Here is a 14,223-nt window from a genome sequence, read left to right on the forward strand (position 1 = left end):
GGGTGGCTTAGCGCTCTCTTTTGTGTAAGGTTAGTTTAGCGATCTCCCTCACTGAACTGTTGTGTTCTGACAGGGGGCGCTCCCCTGCCAGAACACTCTGCCATTGGCTGAGAGCACTGATTGGGAGTCGGTCAGATGCTGGTTTTCCAGCATGCACGGCTGACAGAAGCAGGCCGAACAGACCGACATACACACGGGCCGAATGTTGGTCTATTTTTTTTTTTTAACAGTCCATCGGCTTTAGTCATTTTAGAAATATTACCTGGTGATCCTGTCATTTAGATGTTGCCTTTTCTTCTACTTTAGGCTGGAAGCAGAGTCCATATATGTATTATGCAAATATACCTGCCCTCAAATACACGTATATACAAACAAGGTATGGAAAACATTAACACGCTTTGTTAACCACTTCAGCCCCGGAAGGATTTACCCACTTCTTGACCGGGCGATTTTTTTGTGATACGCCACTGCATCGCTTTAAGGGGGCCATTCTTCTCATTGACCACCAAAGAAAGGAGAATTTTCACACTAATCCCCAATAAATCAGTTTTAAGCCCTGTACACACGACCAGGATTCCTGGCAGTAAAAAGTCTGCCGTGAATCCCGGGGGGGCAAAAATGAGAATCTGCTCAGTAACTTTCCCCGTGTACACACCAGAGGTTTTCCCGTTGGGAAAACTGCGGTGAGAGCTTTTGCCGGGAATTCCGGCCGTGTGTATGCTCCACCACAGTGTTTCCCATAGTGAAACTGCCTGGGAAAAGACCGCCGGGAATCACGGCAGGAAAAAGAACATGTTCTCCTTTTTCCTGGAAGGATTCCTGGTGGTTTTCCTGTCGGGAAAACTGCCATGGAGCATACACACGGCCAGTTTTCCCAGCCAAAAGCTGTCATGGCAGTTTTCCTGATGGAAAAACTGGTCGTGTGTACGAGGCATTAGAAGGGATTACCCAACATCTGAACATTATTTAAAGGGTTCCTTTAGGGTAAAAAAAAGATGAGAAAGGCTATGCACTAATATCAATCTTATGAACAATGGCCCTTACTGCCCAGGTAATCGCCAATCACTTCAAACATAAGATTGATACAATTCGTGACGGGATCTCCACTGTACAGATATCTTCCCCCACTTAACACTCCATGTTCACAGGTACAATCCCTACTTCCTTCATTCAACCCCGCCACTACAGACGAGGTTGCCAACGTCCACCCAACCCCCTGTCCCCGATCTACATGCTCTAATGCACATCTTTAATCTCTCCCATTTCTCAAAAACATGCACTAGTCACCCCTATACTTAAAAACCACTCACTTGACCCCACCAATCTTAACAACCTATGCCTCATCTTCCTGCTCCCATTTTTATCCAAACTCATTGAAAATGTCTGAAGGTCTACAACTGACTAGGAAATCGCCTCACTGAAAATAATCTTCTTGATCCCCTTTAGTCTGGATTCTGACCTCAACAATCCACGGAGACTGTTCTCCTAAAACTCACAAATACTCTGCCAACAGCTAAATCCAATGAACACTATTCTGTACTCCTGGACCTCTTCTGCTGCCTTTGACACAATGAACCACCCCTCATTCTACTTATCCAACTGCATCTTTAGCGTTACTTACAATTCTACTTCCTCCTCTCCTCTTCCTTTGTCTGTTGGGCTCCCCGAAGGTTCTGTTCTTGGACCTCTCCTAGGGCCAGATCCACAAAAGGGATACGCCGGCGTATCTACTGATACGCCGTCGTATCCCTGTTTCCATCTATGCGACTGATTCACAGAATCAGTTACGCATAGATATTCCTAAGATCCGGCAGGTGTAATAGTTTTACACTGTCGGATCTTAGGATGCAGTACCTCGGCCGCCGCTGGGGGCATTTCTCGTCGAAATTCCGCGTCGGATATGCAAATTAGCACTTCCCTTCGTGAAGTCTCCGTAAGCTGTAAGTTTGCAAACGCAAAATTAGGGCTACTTTTACAAAGTGTAAAGTTAGTACACCATGTAAAAGTAGACCCTTCTTTCCCGCGACGCTGTCAACATTTTTTTTTTTAAAAAAATTTCCGCCGCATCTCTTTTTTTCCCGACGCAACTTTTTTTACCCGGCGCGATTCACAAAACTCAGCGCAACGTAATTTCGCGCAAAGCACGTCGGGAGCATGCGCAGTACATCTGGCACGGGAGCGCGCCTAATTTAAATGGGACTCGCCCCATTAGATTGGGCACGCCTTGCGCCGGACGGATTTAAGTTACACCGCTGCAAATTTCCAGGTAAGTGCTTTGTGGATTGGGCACTAACTTGGGAAATTTGCGGCGGTGTAACTTAAATGGGAAAAGTTAAGTTGCGCCGCCTGGCTGTGGATCTGGCCCCTAGTCTCTATCTACTGCTCCTCCCTGGGTCAGCTGATGGCCCCCCATTGCTTCCAATACCATTTCTATGCTGAGGACACCCAAATCTATTTCTCTACCCCTCAGCTCACTCCCTCCGTCTCCTCAAATACCACCAATTTACTATCAGACATAATCAGCCTAGATGTCACACCACTTCCTCAAACTCAATCTATCCAAAACCAAAATCTCATACATTTTTCCTCCTCCACGTGCCCTTTCCCCCGATTTCTCTGTCAATATCAATAACACAACTACCAACCCGTCCCTGCAAGCCAAGGTTCTAGGTGTTATCCTGGACCCTTAACTCTCCTTTCGACCCCACGTCCGATCACTGTCCAAATCTTGCCGCCTCAACCTCCGTAGTAGTTTCAGAATACGCCCCTTTCTAACAAATTATACCACAAAGCCTAATTCACTAACTGGTCGTCTCTCGCCACGACTACTGCAACTCCCTTCTCATGGAATTACCCTTACATAGCCTATCCCACCTCAGTCCATCATGAATGCTGCTGCCAGACTCATACACCTTACCAACTGTTCAGTAACTGCTACTTCTCTCTGTCAATCCCTCCACTGGCTTCACCCAACAATTTTAATTCAAAATACAAACGACTTATAAAGTCATTCACAACTCAGCCCCCAGCTACATCACTTACCTAGTCTCAAAATACCACCCAAATCGATCTCTATGTTTCACCCAAGACCTCCTGCTCTCTAGTTACCTTGTCACCTCCTCTGTGCTCGCATTCAGGACTTTTCCCAAGCCTCACCTCATCTTATGGAACTCTCTACCCCAATCTGTCAAACTATCTCCTACTCTGTTTGCTTTTAGGCAATCCATGAAAAAACTCTTCTCTTCAGAGAAGCCTATCCTACCCACACTTAACAACTGTATTTTCATTTTCTTCATCAGATTATCCCCCACAGCTATTACCTTTTGTATCACCTGACTCTGCCTTCTAGATTGTAAGCTCCAACAAGCAGGGCCCTCTGATTCCTTCTGTTTTGAATTATATTGTAACTGTACAGTCTTCCCTCATGTAGTAAAACGCTGTGCAAACTGTTGGCGCTATATAAATCCTGTACACTAACAATAATAATAATGAAAAAGGCTGTGTATCAATCTTTTGAACACTGGTCCCAATGAAGCCACACCTTAAAGTGACACAAGAGCCTAGTTTTCCATCAGCAAAGCTGTATTCATTTCCATGTTCTGCCAAGAACAACCTTCTTTTCATATAGACTATCCTGGCATCCGTCCATGCTATTAATATTATTGGAACACGGTGCCAAGGAAGACAATAAGTTATGTGACGTGTAAACACATATTGTAAAGCCGCAGACCAATACAAAGTCAACAGAAAATAATTATTATAATCACAGGGAACAATGACACATGTTTCAGTAAATGTTAGAGTGAAGGGTTATGGTAAAATCTTTGCAGATATACTTTACTGCAGTCTGTAGGCACCCCCACCCCTCAGAGTTATAATTGTATCCATACACAACTAAATCCAGCTACAGCCAAGTTTGGTTAGATGCCCAGAGAGGGTAATGAACCAAAGAATGGATTAAATCATCCTTACTTCAAATGCAAGTGAAGCATTCAATGGAAACTATAGTTAATGTACACGTCTGAAAGCTGAACTTCAAGGACAGCTTAAAGGTAAAGAAGTAAAAAAACAAAACAAAAAAAGCTTGATAAAATGATAAATTTAGATAGCATTTGGATAATAAATGTTTGCATTTAAAATTTTCCACCAAATTGTAATATAGGCAGGTCTTAAGGAGTAGCATTTTTTTATTTTTATATTGAACTTTTGAATAGAAGATGGGAAGAGTTAGGCCAGCGGTATCCCACCTAAAAAAATAATAGAGAGCCTCAAGTGCGGCCAGTGATACTTCCAGGGGGTTGTGCAATAGTCACCAATTTCCTGTGCTAAACTGCACAGCGTCACCTTAGACTGCCCATTCCAAATGAATAGGTTTTAATGCACCTCGGCACCCAAACATTTATGTTGCATTATTTGTAACACATGGCAATGTACGCTAAAGAGAACCTGGGAGTGATCACTGGTGTTGGTGGACACAATAATATTTTCCAGCATTAGTGTCATGGACAGCAAAATAAAAACCCACATTGGTGTCAGTGATCGCAATAATAATCCCCAGCATTAGATTCAGTGATTGCAAAAATTACCCCCAGCATTGGGGTCCTTGGCCCGGATTCAGAAAGGAGATACGACGGCGTATCTCCGGATACGCCGTCGTAACTCTGAGTGTGCGGGGTCGTAACTATGCGACTGATTCATAGAATCAGTTACGCATAGATTTCCCTAAGATCCGACCGGCGTAAGTGTCTTAAATCGTTGCATCTTAGGCTGCATATTTACGCTGGCCGCTAGGAGGCGCTTCCATATATTTACGCAATGAATATGCCAATTAGGTAGATACGCTGATTCAGAAACGTACGTCCGCCCGGCGCATTTTTTTTCGTCGTTTACGGTAGGCTTTTTTCAGTGTAAAGTTACCCCTGCTATATGAGGCGTAGCCAATGTTAAGTATGGACGTCGTTCCCGCATCAAGTTTTGAAAATTTTACGTTGTTTGCGTAAGTCGTTCGCGAATATGGCTGTACGTAAGTTACGTTCACGTCTAAAGCAATGACGACTTGCGGCGTAATTTCTAGCATGCACACTGGGATTTTTTCACGAACGGCGCATGCGCCGTTTGTAAAATACGTCAAAAACGTGGGGTCACAGTGAATTTGAATAAAACACGCCCACATCATCCCCATTTGAATTAGGCGGGCTTACGCGGACACACATACGTTACGCCGCCGTAACTAAGGGCGCAAGTTCTTTCTGCATACGGAACTTGCACCCTAAGTTACGGCGGCGTACCGTATCTGAGATACGTTACGCCGCGCCGACAGATACTCCAATGTATCTGAACCCGACCCAGTGAGTGCAATTAAAAAAAAAAAAAAAAACATTGGTGTCAGTGATCGCAATAACCATCTCCACATTGGTGCGAGTGGATGCAAGGATAATGACTAGCATAGGTGTCAGTGGCAATAGTTAAAGGACAAGTTCACCTTTGGGAGCATGTAACATGTTCAACCCGTTATTAGGGTAGAACATGCAACATGTTCGCAATACTGGGTGTTTCCCCACATCTTTCCTTGGCCTGTCATGCATGCTGGCATCTAATCTTTAGATCTCAAGCACAGTTTTGATATATCTTTATACATGCTTTGGCACACAATGTAAATTACATGATATTTGCTGTAAAATGCTTTCGCTTACAATTTACTGTTTTCTTATTCATTTAGAATAAATGAATGAGCTCCTGAAGAAGCGAAGTATCACGAAACATGTTGAGCTTCTACTCGTTATGCTCACCGGTCTCAATTCTGTCGGGCACTAGGGTTTTTTGCCCGCCCGCCAGCCGGCCCTGGTTCAGCTGTCAGAGCTGGGGTGGTCAGATACCAACTACACTGGTCTCAGTAGTTTTATTGTGTTTTTATGGATTTGTATGTAAATTTTGTCATAATAAATATTTTTTGATTTTATTACTGGTGAAGAGTCAATTTTTCAATCCCTATACATATGTTCAGTATAACAGGCCTGCCCATAGATGAGCTGAGTCTTGGCCGATCCCTGCTGAACATACTAAGATTCGATAAATCTATGGCAGACCCCTCCCCACCCCACTCCAAGTCGCCCTTGATATGTATCATTCTGCACTATCACAATAACCAGATACTGGATACTTATAGACACTGCACTGTCTTTCTTTAGAAGGAACTTCAAGGTCATGTGAATAGGAGTTGCAGTGGTAGTACTCTGGGTGGTAACCTCATCAAGATCTTTAGTCAGAGGCCCGGATTCAGAGAGCAATTGCGCCTGCATAACCATAGTTACGCAGCGCAATTGCTTGCTTGCGCCGGCGTTACGAATGCTCCTGATTCAGGAACACCGTAACGCCGACTGCAGCCTAAAATCTGCGTGGCATAAGGCTCTTATGTCACGCAGATTTTAGGCTGCATTCTTGGGATGACCGCTAGTTGGGGCTCCCATTGTGCTCAGTGTATAGTATGCAAATTGCATACTAACACCGATTCACAATGTTGCGCGAGCCCTGCGTACGCAAGTTATGTTGTTTCCGTACGGTGTGTTTAGCGTAAGGCTGCCCCTTCTAATAGTAGGGGCAGCCAATGCTAAAGTATACCCGCCGTTCCCGCGTCGCGAAATTTGAATTTCACGTTGTTTGCGTAAGTGATTCGTGAATGGCGCTGGACGCCATTCACGTTCACTTTGAAGCAAATGACGTCCTTGCGGAAAGTTTCCCGACGGCGCATGCGCTTTACGATCGGCGCGCGATTGCGCCTAATTTAAATGATTCCCGCCCCCTGCGGGATCATTTAAATTGCACGCTTACGCCAGGCAATTTTGCCGGCGCGCCCTCGCAATTTACGGAGCTACTGCTCCGTGAATCGAGGGCAGCGGTGCAAATTTGCGGGGGCGCAGGGCAAAATCGTTGCCCTGTGCCTCCGTAATTTATGCGCAAATCTTACTGAATCTGGGCCAATGTAAGTAAAAACTTCCATAGAAAGTGCAAAAGTTTGATTTTGGTGTGTGTAACCCAGAACCCCCCACCTGGTTTCTTAACATCTTCATTATCTGGTTAAGTGCAAGAACCTCAATGGGTCTGAGCTTTGCACCTTCAGAAAAGCCTGGCATTAAAGCAAAGCAATGACTAGGAGAGCTTATTGATCATGTGCACCCCTAGGGACCCGTCTCCTATACTGACTGAATCAATTTAAAGACAACCTGTCCTATACAAAAGACAGGGACTTTCACTGAGGACTTAATTTTGAACATGCTGCTTTTCTGGAAATCATTCTAACTGCCCAACTTCAATACTTTCTAATTCACTGATCAAACAGTAAAATTAAATGCTGGTCAGTAATGAAGCCACTGGATTGACATGTCAGCCAACCAACTATATAATATAAGGCGCAGAATTGTATCTTCCATATTTCTCTAAGCAGAATTTCCTTTAAAGGGAGTGCATAGTGTTATGTATATATTGCCTTTATTAATAAAAATAAAAAAAATTACCTGATTGCTGGTCTCATTGATGGCCTCGAGGAGTTTCTCTACAGCAGACTGAAGTCGCCCACTGATATTCAACACCTGAGCTTCCTCTTCTGGGCCGAAACCTGTCCCGGGAAAGTCTGCTTCCGTCAGCTCCAAGGGGACATCCAGATCTTCCTCAGTGTCTTCTGACCAAAGGACCTCATCCTTCAACCCACTACAGGCCTCTGCACCATCAGCATCTAAAAAGAGAACAGCAACACACTTAGGCTCAGTTCACATCTATGAATTTTTTAATGCTTTTTGCAGAACAGCACTACAGTCTCTTTAACATGGATGAGGCATTTATGATATTCTACAACATTTATTATTATACAAGTGTGCCCATACGAATATCGGTTTGCTTCTAGTAACAAGCCTTTTATTCTGTCCAATGATTGGCCAAAAGATGCACTGATCTAAAAAGGGTTTTGGTGTCCTGCGCCTTTACTTTCAGAAAACAATGGAACACTGCCACCTAGTGGCCTACTCATCACAAAACATTGATAAAGTGCTGGTTCACACTGCTGCGATTTCTGATGGGACTTGAGAATTGCATGACAAGGGAAATCACACTATCCTGCAGCACAGAATGTTTCTTACTTTAATGCATAGAATGCATAAAGATTAAAAACCTTGAGGCTTTAGAACCATTTTAAGTGCAACTCCAAAGATCACAAATGACTCAATTAATGATTTAAAAAATAAACTGAAAAAGGCAAATTCAAATGAAGTCCAGCAAAACACAAAGCAATTATTAGCCATGTTTATAAGCAGGTCCCTAATTCAGTGATGGGATGGTATATCCTCTTTGCACCTAATCAGTATGTATAAACTGGGCTGTGCCAATTAACAGCAACTGTGCTAAGGAAGCACGGATAGATAAAATAACAATTTTTTTTGCTGTCGAAAGAAAACTGAGGACGTCATGTAAGAGCAAGAAAACAATTCATACAACAGCAGAATTTGTATTTGATATATATAGATCCATAGCTGTGGATCTGATGCCTATTTAGGATGTGATTTCATACAAGCATGACAGCCAGCAGCTGTAGGTAGACATTTTTTGACATATGGCAGCCAATGCCAAGGATCCGTCTGTGCTTTCCCATATACAGCAACTTGTATACCGCATGCGCAAATTTCTTATTTTTTTTTATTTTTTTATTTCAATACCTTTTATTTATTTATTTTACTGACAGAATTGCTTTTTATTGAAAAAGATGTATAAAACATAAACAGCAGGTACACAAAGTTATACTAAGTGGGGTACAGGAGGAGTTATCCCGACAATTAATACAGAACAATACATTGCCCAATAACCAAAGGAAACACATAAGAAATGATCCCCATCCCAAAAAAGAATGATGCCGCGTACACACGGTCATTTTTCGGCATGAAAAAAAAAACGTAATTTTTCAGCATGTCCAAAAAACAAAGTTTTTCCAAATTCATCATTAAAAACGATGTTGCACACACCATCGTTTTTAAAAAATGATGAACAAAACGCGGTGACGTACAACACGTACGACGGCACTCTGAAGGGGAAGTTCTATTCGCCTTTGGGCTGCTTTTAGCCGATTCCTTGTTAGTAAAAGACGATTCGCGCTTTTTTGTTACAGCGTGATGAATGTGCTTACTCCATTATGAACGGTAGTTTTACCAGAACGAGCGCTCCCGTCTCATAACTTGCTTCTGAGCATGTGCTGGTTTAAAACGTCGTTGTAGCCCACACACGATAATTTTTTACAACCCGAAAAACAACATTTTAAAAAATGACGTTAAAAAATGCAGTATGTTCGAATTTTTTTTTTTCTCGTTTTTCAGAAGCCGAAAAACGATGTGAAGCCCACACACGATGGCCCAGATTCAGTAAGATTTGCGCATATGGAACATGTGAGGGAGGGGGCGCTATGTCTAACAAATAAGTGAACATATATAAACATAAATAAACATAGTGATAAATGAATAGTAGTCCATAAATGAAAACTTCCAAATAGTGCTGGTGAAAATAAAATAAAAATTGTTATAAGTGGTCCAAAAAATATTAGTATATGAAAAATTGTTGAAACTCTATATGAATAACAAGTGTTCACAAAAGTCCATAGAAAATAATAGATCCTTAAAGTGAGATCTGTGCCTGAAGAAAAACAGTTGAAGCCTCCACCGATAGAATAACATTCACCCGACGTGAATAGATTGGCTCCTTACCAACTTGAGTAGACCCTTTCTTAAAAAGAGGTCAAATCAGCTTTGTTACACAATAGTAACCATGGAATGAGCAGGTGAAGACTGAATAGGCAAGGACATCCCGATCAACAGTAAGACAGATAGCAGATCTCACATCCCATCCAAAATACAAAAGAAAGATCGCAATAGTATATTATCCTTTTATTTAAAAAGTAAAAAATGACAGGACAGCCAAATGGCCTCTTACTTGGTAAAGTGCCAAAGTCCCGGCACTGAGGCTACTGCGCGTGTATCGATTGTATCGAATGTGGCAAAGAGCGGGTCCGCGTGTGTGTCTGTAGGTGGCGTGCGTTCCAGCTCTCCCAACAGGACCCGGAAGTAGCGTGCGTCAGCGTAACCAGTATGCGCCTCGACGTACGTTTCGATGTGAAATCGTCATCAGGAAGCGTCACTGGTCACGCATCGAAAGGGTCTAAATAGCCCTGGGACGAATCTAAGTGGTTGGAATGGGACCAATCGTAGCCTCAGTTCCGGTCTCAAGCTCAAACATAAAAACTTTATTGAACAAACAGAGTACGATGACACTAAGATACTCTGTGATAAATGATAACAATATTAAAAAGGAAAGAATCATTTTCTTTCTGTATCATAAACGGATAAATGTCTATGTTATATTATGGTAAACCCATGATAAAATATGTGATAAAAAAATACCTTTTAAAAACAGTAGTTGTAAAAAATGTTTTTTAAGAACATGTATACTGGTACTGTGCATGATACAACAACAAATACATAGAAACTCAATGCCAATAGATCATATTATTCATTACTGAGAAAGCAGTTGAGATCTAATTCGATGTTTAACCCCAATGGCTGCATTGTTTGTAGACAATGCAACCATTTGGTTTCATTCTGAGAAACTTCTTGGGTGAGGTTTGTCCCTCTCCAATGTGTGGAAATCCTATCAATACCATAGAAAACAAGCAGGCTGGGATCTCTGCCGTGGCATTCATCAAAATGTCGGGATACACTATGATTAGGAAATCCTTTAATAATGTTTGCCACGTGTTCATTGATCCTGATTTTTAATTCCCTGGTAGTTCTACCTACATATTGTAATGAACAGGGGCACTCGAGAACGTAGGTCACGTATCTCGAGTGACAGGTAATCAAAGGTTTTATGGTGAATTCTTGTTGGCTTACATTGGATTTGAATTTTAATTTCTTCTTACCATGTCTATTAGTGATTTTACATGATCTGCACCTCGTGCAGTAGAAAAAACCGGGACTATCAAGAAAAGTGAGAGGTTTTTTGGGAGGGTCTGGAACATTAGGACATATAATATTACGAAGACCTGGAGCTCTCCTGTAAATAAATCTAGGATTGGCAGGTAAAATTTTGGCCAAATCGTTGTCTTTTAATAAAATAGGCCAATGTTTCTTAAAAACTTGTAGAAAAAGTTTTTAAGAAACATTGGCCTATTTTATTAAAAGACAACGATTTGGCCAAAATTTTACCTGCCAATCCTAGATTTATTTACAGGAGAGCTCCAGGTCTTCGTAATATTATATGTCCTAATGTTCCAGACCCTCCCAAAAAACCTCTCACTTTTCTTGATAGTCCCGGTTTTTTCTACTGCACGAGGTGCAGATCATGTAAAATCACTAATAGACATGGTAAGAAGAAATTAAAATTCAAATCCAATGTAAGCCAACAAGAATTCACCATAAAACCTTTGATTACCTGTCACTCGAGATACGTGACCTACGTTCTCGAGTGCCCCTGTTCATTACAATATGTAGGTAGAACTACCAGGGAATTAAAAATCAGGATCAATGAACACGTGGCAAACATTATTAAAGGATTTCCTAATCATAGTGTATCCCGACATTTTGATGAATGCCACGGCAGAGATCCCAGCCTGCTTGTTTTCTATGGTATTGATAGGATTTCCACACATTGGAGAGGGACAAACCTCACCCAAGAAGTTTCTCAGAATGAAACCAAATGGTTGCATTGTCTACAAACAATGCAGCCATTGGGGTTAAACATCGAATTAGATCTCAACTGCTTTCTCAGTAATGAATAATATGATCTATTGGCATTGAGTTTCTATGTATTTGTTGTTGTATCATGCACAGTACCAGTATACATGTTCTTAAAAAACATTTTTTACAACTATTGTTTTTAAAAGGTATTTTTTTATCACATATTTTATCATGGGTTTACCATAATATAACATAGACATTTATCCGTTTATGATACAGAAAGAAAATGATTCTTTCCTTTTTAATATTGTTATCATTTATCACAGAGTATCTTAGTGTCATCGTACTCTGTTTGTTCAATAAAGTTTTTATGTTTGAGCTTGAGACCGGAACTGAGGCTACGATTGGTCCCATTCCAACCACTTAGATTCGTCCCAGGGCTATTTAGACCCTTTCGATGCGTGACCAGTGACGCTTCCTGATGACGATTTCACATCGAAACGTACGTCGAGGCGCATACTGGTTACGCTGACGCACGCTACTTCCGGGTCCTGTTGGGAGAGCTGGAACGCACGCCACCTACAGACACACACGCGGACCCGCTCTTTGCCACATTCGATACAATCGATACACGCGCAGTAGCCTCAGTGCCGGGACTTTGGCACTTTACCAAGTAAGAGGCCATTTGGCTGTCCTGTCATTTTTTACTTTTTAAATAAAAGGATAATATACTATTGCGATCTTTCTTTTGTATTTTGGATGGGATGTGAGATCTGCTATCTGTCTTACTGTTGATCGGGATGTCCTTGCCTATTCAGTCTTCACCTGCTCATTCCATGGTTACTATTGTGTAACAAAGCTGATTTGACCTCTTTTTAAGAAAGGGTCTACTCAAGTTGGTAAGGAGCCAATCTATTTATTCACGTCGGGTGAATGTTATTCTATCGGTGGAGGCTTCAACTGTTTTTCTTCAGGCACAGATCTCACTTTAAGGATCTATTATTTTCTATGGACTTTTGTGAACACTTGTTATTCATATAGAGTTTCAACAATTTTTCATATACTAATATTTTTTGGACCACTTATAACAATTTTTATTTTATTTTCACCAGCACTATTTGGAAGTTTTCATTTATGGACTACTATTCATTTATCACTATGTTTATTTATGTTTATATATGTTCACTTATTTGTTAGACATAGCGCCCCCTCCCTCACATGTTCCATATTGCTTCAGTCACCTGATTTTGGGGAGCAGCTGTATATATATTTACATTTTTTGATTGTAAATTATGATTTAATTTGGTCCTACCCTCGAGTAGGTCCAACCGTGGCGCACAGATTTTTTTACCAAGATTTGCGCATAAATTACGGAGGCACAGGGCAACGATTTTGCCCTGCGCCCCCGCAAATTTGCGCCGCTGCCCTCGATTCACGCCGGGCAACAAAATTGCCCGGCGTAAGCGCGCGCAATTTAAATGATCCCGCAGGGGGCAGGAATCATTTAAATTAGGCGCGCCGATCGTAAAGCGCATGCGCCGTTCAGAAACTTTCCCGACTTGCATTGTGGCAAATGACGTCGCAAGGACGTCATTTGCTTCAAAGTGAACGTGAATGAATCACTTACGCAAACGACGTAAGATTCAAATATCGCGACGCGGGAACGACGGGTATCCTTTAGCATTGGCTGCCCCTACTATTAGAAGGGGCAGCCTTACGCTAAACACGCCGTACGGAAACGACGTAACTTGCGTACGCAGGGCTCGCACAACATTGTGAATCGGTGTTAGTATGCAATTTGCATACTATACACTGAGCACAATGGGAGCGCCCCCTAGCGGGCATCGCAAGAATGCAGCCTAAAATATGCGTGGCATAAGAGCCTTATGCCACGCAGATTTTAGGCTGCAGTCGGCGTTACGATGTTCCTGAATCAGGAGCACTCGTAACGCCGGGGCAAGTAAGCAATTGCGCTGTGTAACCTATGGTTACACAGGCGCAATTGCTTACTGAATCTGGGCCAATCATTTTAAATGACATTTTTAAAAACGTAGTTTTTTTTCATGCCGAAAAACGACCGTGTGTACGCGGCATAAGAGTACAGTCGTCGTACTGGGGGGGGAGTTACAATCACCGATCTCCCTGTGAGACTTTCAATAAAGCATCTGAAAGCCGCAGGAGGGAGAGGAGGAGAAATCTCCCCAAAAGTGCGCCAAAACCATACAAAAACAAAAAAGATAACAAGGTTCTTTCCCCACTCTTTCCAAAGCTAAAAAAAAAAAAATGTTTGGCCGGAGTTGGGCTTTAACTTTCATAGCTTGAAGAATTACAACCATCTATGATTGGATTACAGCAAATGAACATTGATACATCTCATGCTGAATAGCGCCACACGGTGTACACTGGCATTAATACACAAAGGGTTGTGAATGTTTTCACAGGTAGGCTCCCATAAAAACGGAGGGATCACATACCTGGGGAGGCGTGTACTCTTCCTTCTTCTTTAGTTTATGTTTCC

The 14,223-nt window shown here is 42.0% G+C and overlaps 1 protein-coding gene across 11 annotated transcripts in view; it reads right to left on the reverse strand.

Moving 5' to 3' along the window:
* AKAP9 (A-kinase anchoring protein 9) overlaps positions 1–14,223 on the reverse strand; it is a 359,842-nt gene that overhangs the window by 147,564 nt on the left and 198,055 nt on the right. For all 11 annotated transcript variants that reach the window (XM_040352376.1, XM_040352374.1, XM_040352375.1 and 8 more), the window contains one exon: positions 7,512–7,729. In XM_040352376.1, coding sequence (XP_040208310.1) covers positions 7,512–7,729 — 218 coding nt within the window. The remainder of the gene's footprint in view (positions 1–7,511; positions 7,730–14,223) is intronic.

This window comes from Rana temporaria, chromosome 5 (assembly GCF_905171775.1).
Source record: "Rana temporaria chromosome 5, aRanTem1.1, whole genome shotgun sequence".
NCBI classification, from domain to species: Eukaryota; Metazoa; Chordata; class Amphibia; order Anura; family Ranidae; genus Rana; species Rana temporaria.